This window comes from Zootoca vivipara, chromosome 8 (genome assembly GCF_965207765.1).
Source record: "Zootoca vivipara chromosome 8, rZooViv2.hap1.1, whole genome shotgun sequence".
Lineage (NCBI taxonomy): Eukaryota > Metazoa > Chordata > Lepidosauria > Squamata > Lacertidae > Zootoca > Zootoca vivipara.
Genome location: NC_142591.1, coordinates 10,945,005 through 10,970,283, shown reverse-complemented (window position 1 = coordinate 10,970,283; position 25,279 = coordinate 10,945,005). Strand labels below are relative to the sequence as shown.

The window sequence follows — 25,279 nt, the reverse complement described above, 5'->3', positions numbered from 1 at the left end:
TATGTGCTGATACAACATCTTTCTCACTAACCATAACTTGCAGTTGTACATGCTTTTCTGCTATTATGTATGAGCCCTTTGTCATTTTTTGAGACCTCTACTATGCTTCCGATGTACAATGCCCTGGTTTTGGGCCACTTTAGTCCCACTGGAAATCAATTTCAATGGCACTAAAATGACTTTTATCCTAACATTCTAGTTGAACCCATATAAGAACAAAACCATTTTTTTGTCTATAATCAGTAACGATGATTCAAGCTGTTACATGCAACTATAATAAGCAGTAAGAGCTCTTTGCACTTCAGTACAATTTGTAAATTGCTGGTTTCTCTTTTAGGTAAAATTGTGTTCGTAATCTTCCCCCCACCCTCCCCACACACACAAGGAAAAGAGACTGTAGCTTGAAATACATTGCCCCTGTTTGGGTGACTTCTTGGCTGTCGGGTTAGATTCTTGGATACCAATATATTAAAAGGACACTTGGCAGAGATGATGATTGTTTCCTGGGCAGGAGCCTCAAGCTGGTTCCTTAGGTGTCAAAAACCATTAACTTACTCACAAAACACCCCTCATGTTTGCTTTTGTTGATTTCATCTGGAAGGATTTTAATTTTTCCTTTCCAGCTCTTATAACGAGGCATGAGTAATTTAAGTGAACTAAATAATTACCATTAGGATCAACTGCATTAGGAAGATCCAGGGTTTCCCTCCCCTTCTTAGCTATGTTTAAATATTGCCAGTACTTTTTTAAAATTGGCAAAACCGACACTGCTGACATTGGTTGCCATATATCCGGATTTCCCCGCACATTTAGCCTATTTTTGCCTGGACTTGCAGCTGCAGTATTTCGGATATGTCCGCAACTCACATGGTGAGTCCTGCACTTCTTTTTCTAGAAAAATAGCCCTGCACATCATTTCCCTAGTTTTGTATATTGTGTCTATTTGAACACACACACACACACACACACACACACACACACACACACACAAACAATTAAACTGTAGTCAATAACTGATTTTTATATAACATAGCCCTGTATACAGTGTTTAGTGTTGAAAGGCAACAGATGAGAGATTTTTCAACTGAAGGGCTGCAAGCGAACAGAATTGGTTTGGTGAAATGACAGGCTATTTGAGGAGGTTGTTAGCTGCCTAGGAAAAGTTGCTTAAACTAATAACAATTCTTGTCATGCCTCAAATCTTCCTTACTAGGAAGGAAAAGCAAGGAGAGATGGGGAGTGGTGGAAAGGGCACTATGTATTTTAGAAAACTTAATACATAACTCTTTTTTCCACTCTTGTTAAAAACAAGGTCCATTCTTCTGAAGCAATTCCTTGTGTTTTTAAAGACACATAAGTCTTTTTTATGAGGTCACCCAACAAAAGAATTGAATTGTTCAGTTTTCACATGCCAATATCATTTTGTTCCGAAAGAAAATGGCACCCTGTCATTGGTAGCAATGATACAGCAGGTCACATAAGGTTTTGGCTTCCTGTATGCTAGAAAACTAATTTCACCTATGAAAGCCACAATACCAGCAGTTTGGGTAAGGATGTGAAATAAGGGTCCAGTAGCCAGTGAACCCTTCATCCCATTTATTTGGCTGCCTTCCATCCTTAACAGACACCTCTCTAAGTGACAGTAGTGGTTTCATTCACTTCATGCTTTTTTGGTTGTCATGTCATGTTATTTCATTATAAACTACTTAATGTTTTTAAAATCTGTAAGCCATATACAATATCAATGCAAGCAATATAATTAAAATCAAGTGAATGCTGGAAACATTTTCCCCTACCCGTTTTCTGTTAAAAATATAACCTCTGCTAGTTTTACTCTAGCACCGGCCCTGATTGCACGGCTATTGTCCATATCGTCATGGCAACAGATTTCCCCTCCTTCATCCATCTAACTTGACTAATGAGTTTCCGTGTGACACTTCTCCATCACTGCTTCTTAAATCTTGGAATAAGCAAGATTAAGTCTTTCATAATAAAACTGAAATGATTGTAGCCCAATGTGTAAACAAAATGTGTATTCCTATAACTTGCCCACCCACAACAATCTATAAAAGTTTACAATCTTCAGATTTTCTTTGTTTATTTATGAATGAGACTATTCGTTCCCCCGAATGCTCTGTTATGATTGCAACGTTAAACAATCTCATTACAAGATTTGCTGATTTTGCAGGGTTCTCATTCTCCAGATCATTTGTTTTATATTCCCCCAGAATGACTGTCCTAAAAAGTCAGCCCATGGAGCATGCTTACAGTATATTCCTGCGTATAAGACTACTTTTTAACCCAGGAAAATCTTCTCAAAAGTCAGGGGTCGTCTTATACGCTGGGTCGTATTTCTTATACGGCGAGTATATATCAAACTCTATATTTTAACTGGAAAAGTTGGGGGTCGACTTATACACCCAGTCGTCTTATACACCAGAATATACGGTATTTTTAATGATAATCATTCTTATTTCTGTTGGAACCCCCCTCATTTTCTTTTAATTGAAAAAAAATGTTTTAACTTCTAGGATTTTGCTGTCATTTCAGAGCCTCTTGAGATTGACATATATCTTCTTTTTGCCATTGTTTTTATGATATTCTTGTACAGAAATTAGCTATGCTTGTTTTATGGAAGCACACTATTTAAACTCTTAAGCCATATTTTTGTCTTAGACTTCTGACATCTCATCTCTCTCTTGGACTTCAGTTGCATGTCTTGGGAAGCAAAACTGTGGTGTACCAGGACTGCACAAATATGCAGGCCCCTGGATAGGAACAAATTTTGATCACACCTTGAGATCATCAAGGAGCAGTGCTTTTTGCAAAATAAATGAATGAATGAATAACCAGGTGCTACTACTTTATATTGATAAAATGTCATGGCTCAAAATGGCTGTCAAGGGCAGCGAAGAGGGAGACGGGCGAGGTGCCGATACTCTATACCAGTGTTTCCCAACCTTGTGCCTCCAGATGTTTTGAGACTACAATTCCCATCATCCCTAGCTAGCAAGACCAGTGGTCAGGAATGATGGGAATTGTAGTCCGAAAACAGCTGGAGGCACAAGGTTGGGAAACACTGCTCTATACTGGTGAGTTCTATCATCAAAAAAAGTCCTGGTGAGGAGAGCTTAGCCATGAGCCAGGTTCAAACAACATGTTAAGCCTTACCTTAGCTCAGCTCGGCAAATGACTGAAAGAGACTTTTCAGGAGCAGAGCTGTTGTGAATGCCTCATTGCGACCTGAATATTCTCACCATCCATTAAGCCACAGTTTGGCTTACCATGTCATATGAACCAGGCCATTCTCTCTCCCACCCCCTTTCCGACGTAACATTTCCCAAAGTAGTTTACAGTACAGATAACGATACCAACCTGGAGGGTTGCTTTTTGTGATAATGTATGTGGAAGACTTAAAACTAGAGTTAAATGATTGTTTATCATTCTCTATTGATGTGCAGTTCCTGTTAGCTGTGCTTCGCAATCTGAATTTGAAACTGTGCATTCTCCACCACCCTACAGAAAGAGCAAATCACTTGTGATTTCTCCTGTTTACTTCACCTGCACATCATGCCAAAACAGCTTTTACATCACTAGAACCAAAACTCCTTGTTTGTTCTGGTGAGGTTCTTCTCTCAGCTCTTTGCAGACCTAGCAACTGCCAGATCAGACACTGGTTATAATCAATAACAGTTTTGCCAGATTAGTTCTCTGTGTGTAGATAATTTGCTGTAGCTCTATTCCAGAATTATATTAGCTGGTGTGATTTGAATTCTAAAAGTATGGAAGAACCAATTTTGCAATTGATAGCAGTTAAAATAAATTAGATCTTGGAACTGACTTGAACAGAGTGGGGATTACAGTCGTACCTTGGATCTCGAACGCCCTGAAGCTTGGACTTTTTGGCTCCCGAATGCCGCAAACCCAGAAGTGATTGTTCCGGTTTGCAAATGTTCTTTTGGAACCTGAATGTCCAACGGGGCTTCTGATTGGCTGCAGAAGCTTCCTGCAGCCAATCGGAAGCCGCAATTCAGTTTTCAAATGTTTTGGAAGTCAAATGGACTTCCGGAACGGATTCTGTTCAACTTCCAAGGTACAACTGCATATGAATTGCACATGTATTGTGGGATATATCCAACAAAATCATCCTGCAAGTGCAAGGACTCTTGACTGTGCAACAAAACCCTTCTGTAGCAAACCAACCCTCTGGAGCAAATGTGGGGCACAAATGTGGGGTAGTTCTGTTGTGCAATCAGAAATCCTTACACAAATGGGACTACTTCAATAGTTGCATTAGATGTATACTTTATTAACAACTCCAGCCTCACTTTCCAATACATTCTCAAATTCAAAATAGCACTTGCAGTCCCACTATAATTATTCACTATATTTATAACATTGGAGAGCATTAATCTGCATCATTTGCCAATATTTTTCCAAGGAAAAGTTATTATTTGTGGACTTCAGCTTGAAACAAGGCACCTTGAGCATACCATTTAGCAACGCTTCCAAGAGCCTGGAGTGTAATTCCTCATTTATCTTAGTGAATTAGTTCATGCAGCACAATTATGTGACATTTGGTTCCTTAGATGATGATAAAGTGAATACTTCATTTCATGTGTGACCTTTACATTCTTCAACTTTGAGAACGAATAAATGTCATCATGTGCAGTGTAGTGTAGACAAAATCTAAACATTATATCTCTGAAGAGAATATATATTTCATTCTCCGTGCCATGTCAATGATCAGCATTTTATCAATTAAGTGTTTATAAAATCATTTGTCACTTGAGATTGTGATTTGTTTAAGTTATGGAGCATCCTTGTGGAATTAGGCAGTGATATTAAGGTTATAGATATATGAACAAATAAATCTATGTAAGTGAACTATTAACAGATGAAAATGAGAGCTGAATATAAATATAAACAGGTGTATTGAATTAGAATTTATTTCATAGCCGAGTTGAATAAAGAGTAGTTAGGCATTCAACCAGGTTTTAGAATGCCTATAGCTAGGGATACTCTTCACTTTGGGTTTTAGAAATGGATATCACTTAATGGAATGGAACGTGCTCTGCATCAGGGCTCCTGTCAGGAGTATGCAAACAATAAATCACATGGAGTAACGCTTTATTAGAAGGTCTGCTCAGAAATGACAGGCCTAATGAATACAGCAACTCTTCTTGGTAGGTCTTACCCCTACGAGGCAGTTGTGGAGACTGAAGGTCCCTGTCTTCTCACAACAACCTAAATCTCCTTTTCTCCTGGGTCCTTCCCAAGCAATCTGAGACTACTATGGCACGCCTGCTTTTGCTTCTCCCACTTCAGACCTCTCCTGGTCCTAGGAGATCGGGGGGAGGGAGCTTTTCACAGCAGGAGGGGGAGACACCCTGACTTCTTCACCAGTTTGACTCATCTCTGCCTCTAGGCCTCCCTTGTCTCCTGCTTCCACTTCCGATTCTGGACTTCTCTCTGCCACAGACTCTCCCTGTGCACTAAAAGCTGATACCTCTTCAGCATCAGACATGTCCTCCACTGAATCTTCTCCTTCCCCCCCCCCTTTGACCGCTCATTGTTATAGCACCACCAATCCCCAGGCTCAGCCTTCTTCTCTTGGGTTCCTCAGCTGGTGCCTCTCACCATTCCTCTGTGTCCAGCTAGTCCATTACAGCTTCCTTTTGTGTATTAAATTTATTTCTTGATTCTCTTGATTCACCTATCCTGGGTAAGCTGAGTATGATCATGCAAACACACTGGCTCATGCCCACTTTGCTACTTCCTGGGCTTTTGGGGTCAGCATGGTGTGGTAACTAAGCCAAGGTATGTCTTAGACTTAGTACCGTATGTTATCCTAAACTAGGATTATACTTAAGGTCTTTCCTCCTTTGTAGCCAAAGTCTGCCCATAAGGTTTGTGGTTAGGAGGAGAGGCCAGGTTTGGACAACATGCTAATAAGCCAGACCTTGCCTTAGATGGCATCCTGAACTGACCTAAAAACACTGGGGAGGAGCAAGCCCTCCATAGGGCTAAGCCATGATTTGGATTAGTGTTGCATACAGGCAGCGACCAATTTGTGTGGTGTTAACGTTTCAAGGCACCACACGCTTACGTGAAATCGCGCATAATTGGAACACCCATTGCAAAAGCCTGCAAATACCATGTTCTGCCCCCTTTTGTATTGCTTTTGTAACATTTTGTGGTCACATCTGGGTTTGGCCTGAAGCGCATGTGTGCTGTCATGCACATATCAGACACGCCTAAAACAACTGCTGCCTGTACAAACAAGGCCAAATAGTCTCTCTCCCCACATTCCTTCCTCAGAGATGTTGAGACTGTCCTATTTGACCCAGCTGTTGGTCACTAGACATAACTTATATGTAACATCAATTATAACTGATGCTCCTGAATATGCAGATTTCCTAGGCTACACATTAAAGAACAAAGAGCTCACCATTATTTTCTGGACAGGTTCAGCATGCAAAGTACAATTGTTTTTAAACTCCACTGAAATATTGTATATAAAGCAATAGCTGGATTCATTTAAATTATGTGCATTAATTGTTTGCAGTGTTAGTGTAGTTACCTAATCTAATGCGTTCTTAATTACAGTTTTGCAAATCTGTTTTTAAATGGGATCTGGGTTTCAAATCCCAATTTAGATTTCCTAAACAAATTAGACATTTTGAACTAATGCAGTAATTTGCATACATTCCTCTCTTATTTTGAGCTTAAATTGATCCAGCACTTTTTGTAACCTGCAACAAATTACTATACTAATGAGGCTAAATTAAGTCATGATGTTACAGATAAATGGGTTTCCAATAAATCTCACCTACATTTTATCCTCAAAGACATCACATTGTGTGCCATTCCCTCTCCCTTTCCTATCTATGCTTCTCTAGTTCTAGAATTAGGGTATGTTTTCCTTAAATTCTAGGGGCCAGACCATAGCTGCCAAGTTTTCCCTTTTCTCGCGAGGAAGCCTATTCAGCATAAGGGAAAATCCCTTTAAAAAAGGGATAACTTGGCAGCTATGGGCCAGACGAATATATTTTTTAAACACTTTCTCTTAAAATACGGTACAGAATTTACCAGTTGATGTTGCTTTTTATATTGGCTTAGTCATATACAGTATCTAAGCCAGGAAGTTAGCAAAGTAAGCTCACCCCTCATGCAGGGTACTGCTTCAGACTGAGAGAGAGCTGTGGGCCGGGGTGATATCTGACTTTACCAAACATTTGACGCTGAACCCCTCTAAGCTACTTTCTCATGTGTTGAAGAAAACATGTGGATTCTTCTCTCAGGAAACAAACAGGTTGGGGCCAGGACATTTGGTCAAAGAGTCCACCAAGCCAGCTGCGGCTGCTTTTCATGAGAAATCAGAGAAAAACACTGCAGAACATAACATACGTAGTGTCTCAAGGGAAGAAAAACATACAATTAGACTGAAGTTGTGCATTCAGTTATGAGTGGCCGATGGATTATCCTAACACATTTGAGTAGTTTTCTTTTTAAAAGTAGATGTGGAAGCGTTTGAGTTCTTTTTCTTTTTAAAAAAATGTTCTGAAAGAAAAAGAGTTTTAAGGTCAGAAAAGCTTTTTCCCCTTTAGAATGTCCTATTTGACCCAGATGGTAGCAGAGTTTTACCGACTGGGAGCCACCCAGAGTAGCTGGGGAAACCCAGCCAGATGGGCAGGGTAGAAATTATTTATTTATTTATTTAACCAATATTAGGGATATTCCAGAATCTCCCATCTGTCCTCCCCTTGAAAGAACAGGCTGAGGGAGATCCTGAGTATTGATAAAACATGGCACGTTTGGTGACCATGAGACCAAGACTTGGTCTTTCTCTTTTGACCGCAGTTGTATGCTCACTTGGGAGTACGCCCCATGGAACACAATGATGAAAGCATCAAAGTAATTTATGCATATTACCAGGCAGCTACTGTGTTAAAAAGTAGTGTCTGGTAAGGGTCAAAGGATCCAACAGGGTGGGGGTGGGGGGAATGGGGATTAGATTTTCTATGTGGGAAGAGCCGGTTCCTTGTCCCTTAGTACTGTGTTTCTCACAAAATAAGACGTGCCTATAAAATAAGCCATGGCACGATTTTCTCAAGGCAATAAAATATAAGACATACCCCAAAAATAAGACGTACTGGGGTACTGGTAGTGGTGGGAGCAGGTCTGCATGGTGTTTCTGCAGGGTGCGCCGCGTCGAGCCCCGACCGAGCGGGAGCCGGCAAGGGCAGCAGTGCGTGCCGCGCGGAGCCCCGACCCAGCAAAACTCTCTGAAAGCTTAATAAAAAATAAAAAGCTTAATAAAAACTAAGACATCCCCTGAAAATAAGCCATGGTGTGTTTTTTGGAGGAAAAATAAATATAAGACGGTGTCTTATTTTGTGAGAAACACGGTACCTGCCAGATGCCATGTGCAGGGTTTCAGCCACAAGAATACAGTGGTAATTCTCGCTCTGTAAAGGCATAGCCAAAGGAAAAGGAGGGCGTGAAGTTAAGGAAGCCTGTGGTATGATTTATGAAGGAAGGACATCCAGGAAGAAGAAAAGCACATGGAATATGTTGAGTTTCTTCTTCTTCTGGTCCTCTTGCTTGGAAGGATTAAAGCCCTTCTTATTGATTATTTTGGGAGAAGACGTGCCATTTTGCTTTCAGTCTCCAGTTAAGTTGCACAGAAACAAACAAACAGGAACAATGCCTTCCTTAGCACTACCACATACCTATTTATAGAGACCCACTTCACAAAAAATGAAACTGAGTGGAGGTAACCAGTTTGGGGCAGCATAGTCCATGTTCCCATGACTAAAACACAGTATATCAGATTTATTCACTGCGGATCTTTGTGTTTGCTTCTTTTCTATCTTGCTTTAGAAACATGATTGCAGGGATCAAACCGTAGGCTCCCTTATTATGGAATATTGTGGTGTCTGTTAGCAATTAAGGGAGATTTTCTAGATTCTGCAAGCGACGATGCCAATTATTATTATGCCCTTTTCATAAGTGCTACAATGCTGACGGACTTATAATTAAAGATCTTTGGGACGCACTGATAAGCTTTCACAGTTTCAGCGACTTTATTTAATCAGAGTTGGGAGAAAGAGAGAATAAGCAGCACATGAACAAATGTCTCAGTAATTTTCCAGAAAATCATGCCTCTCTGTTTCCGATTGATACTTACAGAATTACCATAACCACTATAGGTAATGTTAATTAGAGCTGCTGGTCCAAATATAGGCTTGCTGTGATACAGTGAAAAAAGAACCCATATTTTGCCTGCACTGTTTTATGTATGTATTTATTTATGTATGCACATATTAATATTTACCTGCTCCACTGCCAACACCTTCAGAGTTGTGTAGAACATGAATTAAAGACATAAAATGATAAAATACTAAGCACAAATAAAAGAATAAGCAAAAGCTGAGCAGGAAAAAACAAAGCCACAGTAGCAAGATATTAAAACTGTTAAAAAAAAGAGGGGGGAGGCATAAAAGCAGTCTTCATTAACCCAGTTTGTACGATCATATCTTGAATTAATAAGCTAGGGTGTGAATGGGAGCCGTGCTTTGCACAGTCCCCATTCCCTTCGGCACACCTTAGTGCCGCTGTTCCAGATTCCAGTCACTCCATTCCAGTCATTGTCGTCCTCCCATATTTCTGTCCTACTCCACAACAAACAGCTTTCCATGGCTTCTCGCATGAGGCAGGATCTCTGCCTATCTGCCATTCTGAGAGCAAGACCACACTGCCATCGTGTCTCCTTCCATGGCTACTGAGCACGTTCTGTCCTCAGTGGGATTGCCTGGAACCTGTTGGTGCCTCCCTCATGGGTGGGCAAATGGTTCCATTTGTGCTGCATAATGGCTCTCATAGCCTAAACACCAGCAGTAGAGGGTATGATTCTGTGGTTAGCTAGTTGTTTCTTCTTTGCGTATTTGATGTGCACCTATATTCCATACGATAAAATGTGCCTTCCTCTAGGCAGAGCCGTGTGGCTCATTTGACCTTGATGTTAAGGCGTTTTGTCATATTCGAACCTTTTTGCATTTTGTTATGTCTGATTCTTGTGGGTTCCTCATCAGAGGTCAAGTGAATCTGCTGAAATTTCCTGGTGTTATATTTGCTGCTACAAACATTCTGAATTGATGCTACTGCTAACGTAACTCTTCACTTGTACTGAAACTAATTTCAATATGGCTCCTGCCTTAGGTTTTTGTTCTTTGCTGGTATTCCCCAGAACAACTTCTTCCTGTCTGCCATGCAACACATAGCAGGAATAAATCTTTTCACCTAGAGACCGTTGTGGTGACCAGCAGCAATTTTATTGTTATGAGTTTGTGGTTGCCGGCACCCTCTAATCCCTGGATCCGGCAAATGTTAAAATCTAATCCAGGGTTTCCCAAACTTGAGTCTCCAGCTGTTTATGGACTACAATTCCAATCATCCCTGACCACTGATCCTGCTAGCTTGGAATGATGGGAATTGTAGTCCAAAAACAGATGGAGACCCAAGTTTCGGAAACCTTGATCTAATCAAGCCAAGCTAGCTTCTTGATGAGGTAAGCAATTGTTTGGGTGCTGGGCATTAAGAAAACAAAAGGAAGACAAAAGCCAGAGTTTGGAGTAGAATTTGGGGGCTGTGATGTAAAGTAGAAATAAAGCACCTTTTGGGGTGTTAATGGTGCAAACCTCTCCATCGTAGGTTCAGGTTCTATATATGTGTGAATAAACCATATATCATGAAGACACCACAGTCTCTGTTGTGTCTCATTTCTGAAAGGAAATGCAAACCCCGGAACTGCTGGAATCTCACACCACTCAAAGATTGGGGTGGCATGCAGCGTTATGTTGCTTCTTACCCCATTCCAATCCGACACAAAAAGCAAAACAGGGTGTAACAGTTGCAGCTAGGATTGCAAGTAAGGCCACCTCCCCGCATTTCTAGGCTAGCCATTTGTAGCACACTGAGCACAAAAGGCTGCCTGAGAGTGGCCAGCATCATTTTCTCATAGAACAAGCAAGCCTACTCTTCTCCCAGTCTTAAACAATAGCACCTTTCAATTCATAGTACTTTTGCCCCTGATCTTCCTGAATTTTGACGGTTTCACCCATGCGCTTGAGGGCTCTGGAAGCAGCATGGAGTATTAAACTATTGGTGTTTTCAGATGGCAGCTTCCTTGTTGGTGGGGAAAAGGCATCTTAGCATTGGAAAAAGAAAGCCCTTCTACGGGGTTCCTTTCTGTGCATCTCAGTAAAGGAACACATCCATTTCCCCTTCTTTGTTTCTTTCCCAGTTTACCCTCTTGTTGGCAGGAGTAGTGCTGATAAGACATGCCTTGGACTATTTCACAGATGAAAATAGGAGTCTCCATGCCACGATACTGAGGGCTTTTCTCTGTGTTTATTTGCTATACCCCGTTCTGAAACAGGACATGTCAGTAAATCATAACAGGATTTGCTTTTTAAAAAAGACAATGGCATGAGGAATACTTTAATAATTATGAGAAGATGGAAGGAAAATAATGCACTGCCATTTTTGTGTCACCATTTGTGCTAGAATCAAGGTGCATTGGTCCCTATACTCACAAAAATACTCACAAAAACATATTGAGCGCTGAAGGGGAGTTGATTGAAATCTAAATAATTCTACAGCATGTGTTTTTACATATCAGTATGTATTTAAAAGTGTGTTTTATTGTTTTTAAGAACAAGTACAAACAAAATCATACAACACCAAAAACCATAGAGTACAATGTAGACAAAGGCACAATAATAAAATTCTGCGACAAAGACAGAACTGCTGATTTGCCAGGGGTGGGTCCATAAAATAGGTGCTATCCCTGGTAAGGAGGGTAGTTGGAACATATGCTGTAATGCTATTCACATTCTTGTTTGAAGCAGCAACTGCAGTTAAAAAGTTGGCTTATTGTAGCTAAACTTGCCAACAATGCAGTTTTTAGGATTAATCAACTCGGTCTTCAAGTGATTAACTGATAGGGGTCAATTTTAAATTTGCAGGCTGCTACTTAAAGCAAGTTTGTGTATTTGGGAATGTGTTTTGGTCACAGAGCAGCCCTTTTCGAATTGCTTGCCAACCATAGATAATAAGCATTTGTGGGCAGTGTGGCGGCAGACTCCCTCCTCCCCCATGAGCTTCCCATTCATTAACACTGGAATGGGCTCTTTGCCAAAGTTGGCTCTTTCCAAACTGCCATTTTTTTAAAAAAAAAATGTTTCTCATACTTAAAAAAAAAATCAGAAGCACAAAAATTGAAAAGTCATCCCCTGTAACAGTGGTCTATGTCACTGCCCTTTCACTGCAGTGGTTAAAATGGTTGCATGGAACTACAAAGACTTTCAATGCCTCTTAAGTTTCTAAATGGGACAAATGCTAGAGCGAGTGACCTTGGAGCTTACTCGAAGACAGGTAACTGAGCATTAATGGAGGCAGCAGGCTTGCGGGCTGCTCAGCCACTTACATACCTGGCTGTAATTCATTCTCGGGCAGTTAGGATGAGTAAGTGCCTTGGCTGGTACTTATCACAGGCAGTAAAAGGTGAAAGTGAGAAGGTGAATGCAATTTGTTTACCACTTGCAGTGTGAAATTATTCCTTTGCTTGCATAGGCATCTGCCACGTTGGGGAAGTATTGCTAAGAAGAAATTGGACATTTCTTTTGAATAAGGTCATAATACTAGTCTTAGCAGTGTTTTCTCCCCTCTTTCCCCTCATCTGTCATCTTTATGTTATCTTTTGTTCAATAAGTTTCTCAGTAGATCCTTTTATTTAGAGTTTCTTCTCAGGCAGTGGGAGAGATACAAACTGGAATCAGGCGTAGATACTGTTTTAAAATATCAAGTTGCTTTATAACTCTGCGTGTGTGTAGGTTAGATCACGTCCTGGTTATATGTGTCATTTTAATCAGATCCCTGCCTCAAGTATACTTTTCCGTGTGGTTCACTCCCGTCAGTACATGTCAGTCAATGTTTGGTTTAATTGCAAGAACGAACGCTGCTTTCTGTCTAAATAAAACTCTTGCCTGAAGATTGTTGGCTCTGCAGTATTGGAGATGCATGGACGTGACACTTCTGTAACAGTGGCTAGGATATTGCTCCTTGTCTCCAGCTTCCTGATCTGCAAAGGTGATCCAAGCAAAGGTTAAGAGAGTGTGCCTGAGAGAGGTTGCCAGAGCCCAAGACCTCAAAATGTGGCACACATACTTTTGTATTTTATGCATTCCGGATCTACTTGATGCATAATAGCATAACTATTACCCTAAGTTACAGTATGTATATTAACTATTCATACTGCAGTACCAGCCAAGACAAGTGGGACTGTGCATCTGCTGCCTATCTCCATGGGGTCTAGGCCTCCTTCACCTCTTCAGTCCTTAGTGATGGTGGGCAATCAGCAGTTATGTCCTTTCCCGGTTTCTGCTCAGTGCAGCAGTACAGCAAGCACTGACACAATAGATAATTGCTTTGATGAGAAGGAAAATAATTCAGACAGAAATCTAAAGCCACAGCTCTGCAGAGCTACTTCCAGAGCTGGGCCATTCCTGGTGGCAGAAGATGGAGCAGGCAGATCAGGGCCAATCACCCAGGTCAGGTTTGACTGGCTATGAGAGCAATTCAAGGTCCTGTGGATCCCAGGCCAGATCAGCTCCCTTCCTCCCTTGGGATGCCTTCATTTGGGGACAAAGATACCTGCCACCAGTGGACCCCCTGCCATCAGTAATGCAGTCCACCCCATCTGCCCCGGATGGGGATTTGAATTGCTGTCTAATCAGTTGATGGAACAAGTTAAAATCTTTAAATATCTCAGCCCTAGAGGGTCATGGGGAGCGCATCTGAAATATGCAAAGGATAATAATAATAATAATAATAATAATAATAATAATAATAATAATAATTTATTATTTATACCCCGCCCATCTGGCTGGGTCTCCCCAGCCACTCTGGGTGGCTTCCAACAGAAAAATAGAACACAGTAGTCTATTAAACATTAAAAGCCTCCCTGAACAGGGCTGCCTTCAGATGTCTTCTAAAAGTCTGGTAGTTGTTTTCCTTTTTGACATCTGTTGGGAGGGCGTTCCACAGGGCAGGCGCCACCACCGAGAAGGCCCTCTGCCTAGTTCCCTGCAACTTGGCTTCTCGCAACGAGGGAACCGCCAGAAGGCCCTTGGTGCTGGACCTCAGTGTTCGGGCAGAATGATGGAGGTGGAGACGCTCCTTCAGGTATACTGGACCGAGGCCATTTAGGGCTTTAAAGGTCAGCACCAACACTTTGAATTGGGCTTGGAAACATACTGGGAGCCAATTTAGATCTTTCAAGACCGATGTTATGTGGTCTCGGCGGTCACTCCCAGTCACCAGTCTAGCTGCCGCATTCTGGATTAGTTGTAGTTTCCGAGTCACCTTCAAAGGTAGCCACACGTAGAGCACATTGCAGTAGTCCAAGCGGGAGATAACTAGAGCATGCACCATTCTGGCTAGACAGTCTGCAGGCAGGTAGGGTCTCAGCCTGCGTACCAGATGGAGCTGATAGCTGCCCTGGACACAGAATTGACCTGCGCCTCCATGGACAGCTGTGAGTCCAAAATGACTCCCAGGCTGCGCACCTGGTCCTTCAGGGGCACAGTTACCCCATTCAGAACCAGGGAATCCTCCACATCTGCCCACCTCCTGTCCCCCACGAACAGTACTTCTGTCTTGTCAGGATTCAACCTCAATCTGTTAGCCGCCATCCATCCTCCAACCACCTCCAGGCACCCACACAGGACTTTCACTGCCTTCACTGGTTCTGATTTGAAAGAGAGGTAGAGCGTCTCAAAGCCAGCTCCAAAATTCTGACATGCTTTTTTCCATACAAAAGGTGGCAATCACATGCCATCAGCACTTGAAGTGTTTAAAGCTAAACCTCTAGCACAGTTATTATATGGGGCTTAGATTTGGACAGGCACTCACCTTGGATCGACAGAAGCTGTTCAATCTAAATTCCTAATGCAGAAAAATTCCTGTTCCATCCTGTGTTCCAAATGCTTCATTGCGTAATCTCCCCTCTGTTGAATTACAGATTTGGTGTTGTAGGACATTTAATTATTGCTGTCCGAGGGCTCATCCACATTTCTGTTTGCCCTGTGTTTTCTTCCTTTTGTCCCAAGATTTCTAGGCAATCTGTAGAAAACCCAGTTGGCATTCGTTCCAATTCAATGGAAAGCGGCGGGTTTTCCTGGGGGAAGCGGTGGCACGAAAGAAAAAACCTCTCAGGCCAAGGCCTGTGCCTGCGCCTGAAAATCGCAGGAGAAACGGGAGTGTGGATGAGCCCCAAATACAGTGGTACCTCTACTTACGAATGTTTCTACTTACGAATGTTTCTACTTACGAATGGAGCTCCGTCTGCCATCTTGGATGCGGTTTAGATAGGATTTTTTCTACTTACGAATTTTTAGATAGGCTTGCTTCTACTTACGAATTTTTTCTCCCAATGAATTCCTATGGGATTCAACTTACAATTTTTTTCGACTTACAAATGTGTGTTTGGAACGCATTAAATTCGTAAGTAGAGGTACCACTGTACTTCTCACTTACTTGTACACTAGTCACAAAAGCAGTTCTAGCAGATTAGGGAAAACAATACCCTAAACCCATTTCCCTGATGTGCTCATTTTATGTATGATGGCAATGTTTAATCTGGGAGAGTATTCAAAATGTGATCCACCAACTGCAGTCTAAAGAGCTACAGCCCAGCAAGAGGGAGAAAGTGTAGGGTTGCAGCTGTGAAGGAAGGAGTTTCTATTTGCATTCTGGTCAGATTAGCCCCCAGGTGTTTGTTTGTTTGACTTGTTTTGTTTTACATAACTTGGCCCATTTTTGAGCTTGTTAGTTGTGCTTCAAGCTTCAGTTTTGGACAGCTGTGTGAAAATAATAAAAAATATTATGACATTATCACAAACACCCACATAAGAACACTACGCTGTTAATCTTAATTATTAATTGACTTTAGTACTTAGTGAAGCATATCCATGATGCACAGTGCTAATTAACATCAGTGGAGTATTAACCGAAAACCTATATATCAGAAAGTCTGCTACAGTGGGGGGGGGGTGTTTCCAGATTAGACCTCTCTGAACCTAAGCTTTGCTCCCCTGGTTATTTCAAATAGCTTCCCCCTCCCTGTCCCTCTCCAATTTACAGATTGATAGGGAGACTTGAAGAAAATAACTACCTCCTCTACATGTTTCCATAATTTTTGCATCTTCCTCTTTAACACAGGGTGAATGTAAACAACTGTTATGGACCCCTTGGTTCCATCAGGTTCAGGCATGAGATGGCAGCCCCAGACAGATGGAGCAGATGGGGGCGGATAGAAGGCAAGCACTTGGGGAATCAAGGATGCGGGTCCTTTCCTTGGAACTAGAAATTAGAAAAGAGAGATGGAAGCCCTCTCCTGTGGAACACAGAGACCCATTTGCTGGGCAGGGGGCAGGGGGCTCTGACCAGCCAGAGGAAGGAGAAGTTGAACAAGAGAAGTTGGAGGGGCAGGGCATAGTCTTGTTTCTGCATGCTCAGCATTGCCTTCAAAGGTAGGATCAGTTGCACTCACCAAAGAGGAGCCTAACAAAATAAAAAAATTCCTTCCAGTAGCACCTTAGAGACCAACTAAGTTTGTCATTGGTCTGAGCTGTCGTGTGCATGCACACTTCTTCAGATACCTAAAAGGAACCCTTAGGTTTTCTCATGCAGCAAACTTATAGGGTGAGAGAGTGTCATGAGTGAGCTCTCCCCGCCTCAACTTTAAAAGCTTGACGACAGTGGCGGGTCAGCTTTGGGGGGCATCTTTGTAGCAGCTTCCGCTTGGTTAGGTATCTCTTGCCTTGCTTGTGAACCCTGAAGCCTTGACTGTGGCTCCTACCTGTAGTTCAAAGCACTAGCACTGAAGATACTCTCTGCATTCCCTGACCATTAGGTCCAGTCGTGACCGACTCTGGGGTTGCGGTGCTCATCTCGCTTTATTGGCCGAGGGAGCCGGCGTACAGCTTCCAGGTTATGTGGCCAGCATGACAAAGCCGCTTCTGGCAAACCAGAGCAGCACATGGAAACGCTGTTTACCTTCCCACTGTAGCAGTTCCTATTTATCTACTTGCATTTTGACGTGCTTTCGAACTGCTAGGTTGGCAGGAGCTGGGACCAAGCAACAGGAGCTCATCTCGCTCTATAGGCCGAGGGAGCTGGCGTTTGTCCGCAGACAGCTTCCGGGTCATGTGGCCAGCATGACAAAGCTGCTTCTGGCGAACCAGAGCAGTGCACGGAAACGCTGTTTACCTTCCCGCCGGAGCGGTCCCTATTTATGTACTTGCACTTTGATGTGCTTTCGAACTGCTAGGTGGGCAGGAGCTGGGACTGAGCAACGGGAGCTCACCCCGTTGCAGGGATTCGAACCGCCGACCTTCTGATCAGCAAGCCCTAGGCTCTGTGGTTTAACCCACAGCGCCACCTGTGCTAATTCCCTGCTTAATGGCCTGTATTTGTTTCGTTTGTTCTCTCCTGTTCTCTCTTACTTGCTTTCATTTGCTCAGCTTGTCCTCTTTGGGGACTGGGCTGCCTTTCCTTCTGGGATAGGAACCTGACAACAACCAACGTGTCCTGTGTAGAAGTTTGCCCTTTTAACACTGCCTTTTAAGTGCAGCAGTATGGAGTGTTTTGTCGCTTCTTCTCAATGGTGGGCTTGTTTCATTTAGTGGATTCGTATCCTGCTTTTCCACTGAAGTCATCAAAGTGGCTTATAGTATTTTTTAAAATGTTGTTAATCCGTTTTAAGCCATTCATTCACAACAAAACAATACCAGCCCAGCTAGAGGAGGAAAAGCTGCCTGGACTTGTACATGGAGTGGTACCCATCTCTCTCCCCTGAAATCTGCACCGCAATACAATTGGTGTTGTTTATCTGGCAGCGGAGAGACTGCTGTCTTCTTGAAAGTTTTCTCCCATTGATAATGATGTCCACATCAGTTTCCAGATATACACATTTTAAAAGACCACATTTTTCTGTCTAGTTCCATAGCAAATGGGAATGATAGTACGGTATGTCTTGTAGACTGACAATTCGCCAATTTCCTTGTAACTCCTGCAGATTCCGAGTATTTATTGATACCTTTCTCTGGGCAATCTAGAAAGTGCTATAGCTGAATTATACTGTGTTGGTACATAATTAGTGCAAGCAGTTAGAAACTGGTGTTCCAGTCATTGTTCTGGGCAATAATTCTGATGACAGCTGTCACCATAGACCATAAAATCAATTCGTAAATGCAGGTGGTGCCTCGTGTCCCTGAAGGTGGCTTATTTTGTTCCCTCCAAGTGGTGGTGGGGGGAATTTCTTTTCCATCATCTGTCCAGATGCTTTGATTGCAATTTTATTCTTCCCATGTCAAGAGCTTTTATTTCCCATAGTTCAGCGTTTCTCAATCGGTGTTCCGCGGCACACTACTGTGCCGCAAGACGCTGGCTGGTGTGCCACGACGAGAAGGGCGATTTGCATTGTCACGTCGCTGACCTGCCGGAAAGGAAGCCGGCCGGGTCACGACGCAAGGCGAGCGCCCGCATCGTGACCCGGCCGGCTTCCTTTCCGGCGGGTCAGTGCTATTTATTGGCGGCCGCCAAGCACGTGACAATGCAAATCACCGCACGTCGCGGCAAAATTTAGAGTCGGCATCCAGCTGGAGGCCAGAGAGGGCGCTGCCGCCTGGGGAGGAGGAGGCAGGCGGGGAAGGCTGCGCAGGGCTTCCCTTCGCCGGGCCAGAGCGGCGGCGGCTGCCTGGGGCGGCTGGGAGGGAGGCTGCGGCAGCTGCGCTCCCGTGTCTGCCCGCCTGGGGTCTGTGCGTGCCGTCTAACGTGTCCCCGCTCACTCCGCAGGCTCTGCGCCTGGTGGGTCCGCCTGGCTACCGCGCAGCAGTTCTTCAGTGGCATGCTTTACGTCTCCCCTCCAAACTAAACTAAATATAGGGCGGCACAGAGTTGGTGTGCCGTGGGATATTTTTTTCATAGAACAAGTGTGCCGTGGCCCAAAAAAGGTTGAGAAACACTGCCATAGTTCCTTTGAAAGCAGATAAAGCAGGCCTAGCACCTTTCTTTGCTAATGTGCACATGTGCTCTCTCCTTTGTAACTGTTACCTAAAAATTATTGATATCTTAAAACTCTCATTGAGTATCAGCCACTGATTTTGAATTTAATTTGAACATTAATGTTGCAGATAAGAAGACAAGGAGGAATACAATTACTGGTGGACCTATTGGACCATCGAATGACAGAAGTCCACCGTAGTGCCTGTGGAGCGCTGAGGAATTTGGTGTATGGGAAAGCCAACGACGACAACAAAATTGCTTTGAAAAACTGTGGGGGTATTCCAGCACTAGTACGATTACTGCGCAAGACTACAGATTTGGAAATCAGAGAACTAGTCACAGGTTTGACTATCTTTTCATTTATTGTACTGTATGCTAAGGATTAGCAGTGCGCTTCTGAATTTGCTTAGCTGAGGAAGATATTTCAATGAGGTTAAGCGGACCTAAGTTTCCTCGTGGATTGTGGCGAAGTTGTTTTAAGAATGTACTTGTGAGAAATGACTAAGGGCAATCTTGTGCTTGCAAACATGCATATCATATACATATATTCATTAGGAAACCAGGTTTCTTGTCAGGTATAATTTCATTGGCAGATACAGGACAGGTACTGGGCAATGTGTGGAAAAGCAACTGGTACAATGGTGTGTTGTTTCGGCCACAATTTTTTTTCCCGACGCTCCTGCTGTTTCTAATGAGTTATTGAATTGAAAACCATAAGCAGGCAGGGTGGGGCAGAATTAAACTCCCTCAAAACATGTAATGTGGTGGTTGGGGTTTTTTGTTTGTTTGTTTTTTAAACATCCTATTTTAAGCCTTTTTTATGATTCAAGCCTCCTTTAAGACCTCTGTCCCAAGAAAATAATCATAAGTTCCTCACTGCAGGCTATGTGACTCATGGTTATGGATTCTAAATGCAGAATTTTGAACATACGTACATTGAATTCCATGTCTTAATCATCCGGCCTTTCATCTCTTCTTACCTGTTGGGCAGAATTAATTAGATTCTTCTTGTCAGAAGGATGCTGTGCTACATGGTGTTCAGGAGCTGGTTCCTAATGAGTGACAGAATTACTGGCAGACCCAGTAAAGTGAAAACTGGTAGTTCATTGTCAATGTACTGCTTCAGTGCTTGGTTGTGTTATCTGCCCCCTGCCTTCAGGGAGTTATATGCAAGCTTACTATGAACAAATGAGGAGCAAGCTGCTAATCATCTCAATCAACTACATCCAACTTGCACAGTGGATATCTGCTGATGTGAGAAATGAGTTCCCTTTACCCTTTTTCCTTTTTTTAAAAAAAAGGGTATTTTTAATGTCCTTCCCTCTCAATATATGTTGTATTCTTGAAACATACTGAAGTAATGCAGAAAAAAATCCCAGCTAATAAGGTTTTAAACTAGTTGCTTTTAAATTGTATTATGCTTTCATTGACATTATTTCACAGAATGAGGCAGAGTATACAATAGTTAGTGGCTGAAGCATCAATAACATGGCCATTTAGGTATATTACCAAACTGCGCAAAGCAAGCTGCATTGTCCCAGCCTGAGAGTCTGGGTGAAACCGCCTCAGCTCTCAGGGTGAGAGCTGAGGCGGTTTCACCCGGTGTCTGGTGGGCAGAGGCCATTTTTTCCCCCAACATCGCGGTATATCACCAAACCACAATGTTTAGCTGGCAATACACCGCAGCTTTGAAAAGCTGCTATCGCCCAGCCCTAATCAGCAGTCGGTGGTGCACAGAAGAAAAATAACTCATAGTTTCATGACGTTTCTGCTTCAGGTGTGCTTAATCTTTTTAAAAAAACAAACTAACAAATAGTTCCATGTAGGTGACATAGCTACATGGAGTTGCTGAACTACAACTCCCATCATCCCTGGCTCTTACCGTGCTTGCTAGGGCTGATGGGAGTTGTAGTTCAGCAACATCTGGAGGGGTGAAGGTTCCTCAGTCTTGTTCTCAAGTAGGCAGCATCTCTGCTTGTGGAACTTGCTGGATGCGGCCAAGCTTGTGGCGCCATCTTAATGGGTGACTCAAGTAATACAATCCGCTTAATGTTTGAGCATTTTACAAATATCTCACAAAATACAGATTATCCATTTCCTCTCCAGTCCACAAAACTTTCATTTTTCTGTGAATTTACATGTCTAAGCAGGTTATGACAATTACACCCATCATTGTTGTTGTTTAGTCGTTTAGTCGTGTCCGACTCTTCGTGACCCCATGGACCATAGCACGCCAGGCACTCCTGTCTTCCACTGCCTCCCGCAGTTTGGTCAAACTCATGTTGGTAGCTTTGAGAACACTATCCAACCATCTCGTCCTCTGTCGTCCCCTTTTCCTAGTGCCCTCCATCTTTCCCAACATCAGGGTCTTTTCCAGGGAGTCTTCTCTTCTCATGAGGTGGCCAAAAGTATTGGAGCCTCAGCTTCACGATCTGTCCTTCCAGTGAGCACTCAGGGCTGATTTCCTTCAGAATGGATAGGTTTGATCTTCTTGCAGTCCATGGGACTCTCAAGAGTCTCCTCCAGCACCATAATTCAAAAGCATCAATTCTTCGGCAATCAGCCTTCTTTACACCCATCATTAAAAGGTTTCTAATTAACATAAACAAGCATGAAGACTATTCAGCTCAGAATAATTAGTGTTGACAGAAAGCACATCTGAGACATGGAGCATCAGGCCTCCCCTGACAAACCTGTAGCCAGGTGGCCTTTGTCCAGCATTTCCCTCACTTAGATCAAAGAGTGGGGGGAGTGACAAATTGAATAATCCAGACAGAGGCTACCAGAGAAAATGGCAAAAGCAGCAATGGATGACTGAGACTTGTCACTCCTCTTAATGTCATGAATGAATGAATCTTTATTTGCCTCAGCCATCGGCCATAGCAATAAAACAACAATACGATATACAAAGAATAGAAATAAAAAGTCAATTATCTAAAATACATTTTAGGGTTTTGAATCTTAATGTTATGAGATTAAATAAGTCAGTTTGAAATCCACTTTCTGTGAGCTTCCATCCACCTTGATTTACCAATAGTGAGAAATAGTTCCTATTCATCTGGACGCCAACGTTAAGGCCTGTAACAGTTTAATATTCTGTTGACATCTGGGATGTAAGAAAATGTCCTATGCCAAGACAGACCATTGGTCTTTCTCGCTCAGTGACCGGCTATGTCTCTCTAGGATTTTCAGACTGGTTCTCTCCCAACCCTAGCTGGATGTGCCAGGGACTGAATCTGGGATCTAGATGCTCTTCTGCTAAACTGCAGCCCTTCCCAGTGTATGCCCTTGCTTTGTTGACAATTTTTAACAGGATCCTTATTTTTCATTGAACAAGCATAGAAGGGCCAACGTCTGACCGCACCAACTGACATAATCCCAAGTGAGCCTGGGCACAAATGGCCCTTCTTCCTCAAATTTGAAAGGCAACAATATACTTAGGTACACCCCATCCCGCAATACTTCAGCTGCTCACTTCTATTACTTGTGTTTTGGCTCGTAAACTGCTGAAGAGCATGAGCCTGACAAAGACTTTGTTGCTATTTACACTTGAGAATAGTTTGGTCCATGCTTTAGTTACTCTGATAATAGGCTAGATGGTTGTTTCCCAACCTTGGGATCCCTAGCTGTTTTTGGACTACAATTCCCACCATCCCTGACTAGCTAGGGATGATGGGAATTGTAGTCCAAAAACAGCTGGAGACCCAAGGTTGGGAAACACTGGTAGAGACTGGCCATTTTTCAGCTCCCTGATCCTAGCATATTTGACATGTTTGGGAAGACCACCACCCATTAGCTTATAAGGAAAGGTTTGCACACAGATGTCATTGATGGAGGCAGCGGGAAGGGGGGGCACACAAACGCAAATCCCACGTGTGGTTTGAGAGCCACAGGTTTAGGAAGCCTAAATAAACAGCGTTTGTGTTTATTTCATTTGTAGAATGGAGCTCAAGAAAATGTAGTTTGGCTTTCCCTCACAAGAACCTGAAGCTGAGAGACAGCAGTGGGCTAAAATATCGCTCAGTGAGTCTCTTGGCTACCCATTGAGCTCTTCCCTATTTTGCAATCACTTGGTTAAGTTCTTGCAAAAGCTCAAACCTTGTTCAATCACTCACAAAAGACCTGGCAGGATTCACTGGTTTATACCTGCTCTCCCAAGAGGAAAGAAAGCTTACCTGTAGCAGGTAAGCTTGGTTCTTCCTGCAGGTGGACTGGTCCAAGCAGCCCTACTCGGGAAATTACACTATTCATGTTCATTTCTACTGGGGGAACTTGGCTTATGTTAGTACCCTCACTTGATTTCTCACCGCATATCTACTCATTACAAGCAGAGACAACTTACATTTGGAGCAGAGACTGGTTTCTTCCAAACTGTTCCCTTCCAGGTCACTTTTTCCCTTGCGGAGTTTTCCAAATGCAGCTTTGACAGGGAGCTGCAAATCAGATGTAGGGGGTGAGGGAGGGCAGCAGTTTTGCGTGTAATTTGTTAGCATTTCTCAAACTTGGAAGAAGAAGAGGAGGAGGAGGAATGTGTATTTTGTTAGAGTAAAATGCGACTTAAAATTTTGTTTTAACACCCAAGAAGATTGGGAAAAAGCCCACACAGAGCAGTGACTCTTGCAGAGTTTAAGCAGGTAACCTCCTCTGAGGGAAAGCAATCCCAGCATATTGCTGCATCGGCTGTGACTGAATGTTCAGTTTTTCCTGTTGCAGACATTCTGCAGAACTGCCTGCCTCATAGGAGGCACACAGAATCTCACTGGAATTAATCAAAGTTGTTGCTTTTTCCTACCAGCATACTTCTAGTTACCGCAAATCACAGTCCTGTGCCCAGCACCCAATCTGAAATAGTCTGTTCTACCCACGCTATCTTGCAGGCAGTTTCACTTTGTAACACCCACTAGGGGGAAAAGTGCTCAGAGCAAACTTTAAAACTCCTTTGTGAAGAATAAAATCCAAACATGGAAAGAAGGGAGGTCACCATATAATGGTTGTGCTGTAGAGGTAGAGCGCCTACCTATTGTTGAGGAACATGATTTAGGAGTACAATACTTCCTGCATCTGAAGTTTAAAATTAAGAAGTTATTGTTTACAATATGGTTGCAACTTTGGGTTTTTTTTTAAGAAAGGGGGAAATGACAGCATCCATCCTCTTCAAACAAGGCATGCTGATTGCTAATCAAAGAGGATAGCATTGCCTGTGGGGGCATTGGGGGAGGGGAGAGAAGAAGCTCAGAGAAATCTAGAGTGGCTTCAGTTTGTGAATCAAGTGGTTTTCTTGCAGTTTCTCATTCCACATTTTCTTCAGCTTCAACACTTCCCTTCCCACAAAATGGAATAAAATGCACAGCATTTTAAATATCATAGGATTTTGCATGCTGACATAACATGCAAAAATCACAAAATGTAGCTGACTAGCACACAATTAGGTAGAAGGCTAGGCTAGGAATATTCACCATTATTGTCTAGTTCTGTGTGTGCATATAGAGAGAGATACAGAGAGGGAGATTTTGGTGAGTGTAGAGAAGCAATCAGTGATGTGTGGTTTGCCAACTCCTTTACTTTTTGTGAGAAGCACACTATAGAGTAGGCATGGCCAAACTTGGCCCTTCAGCTGTTTTGGGACTACAATTCCCATCATCCCTGACCACTGGTCCTGTTAGCTAGGGATGATGAAGAGTTGTAGTTGCAAAACATCTGGAGGCCCAGGTTTGGCCATGTCTGCTATTTCTCTCATGTCCTACTACTATGTTCTAAATTTAAATACGAGACACGGCTAGTAGTACTTCTTGTCACATGACGAGGAAACTGCCACTGCTTTTAACTGTGATGTATTGTACATGAGCATGGCAGAAGAAAATGTCGCCTTGGAAAGTTCTCTCTCTTCATTTCTCTGCTTTCTCAGTGAAAAATTCAGTACTACCTATGCATCCTGTGAGATGTCAGGGGAAAACCAAATGTGAAAGTATTGCCCCCCCCCCATTGCCCAATTTTTCACTTCCTTCCAATCAAAATCCGTTGAATTTGGAGCCATAGGAAAATAAAAATCCCATGAGACCCAGTAGGAATGGTAAAGCATTTCTCAATTTCCAGTGAAGCAGATCCCTTCAAGGGCTCTCTTGGCCCCATCAGTGAGCCATCGCCT

At 42.8% G+C, this 25,279-nt stretch overlaps 1 protein-coding gene across 2 annotated transcripts in view; it reads left to right on the top strand.

The window, feature by feature from the left end:
* The window catches only part of CTNND2 (catenin delta 2), a 466,576-nt gene that overhangs the window by 346,685 nt on the left and 94,612 nt on the right, over positions 1-25,279 (top strand). For both annotated transcript variants that reach the window (XM_088675087.1, XM_088675086.1), the window contains exon 11: positions 19,263-19,476. In XM_088675087.1, the coding sequence (XP_088531213.1) occupies positions 19,263-19,476 (214 nt within the window). The remainder of the gene's footprint in view (positions 1-19,262; positions 19,477-25,279) is intronic.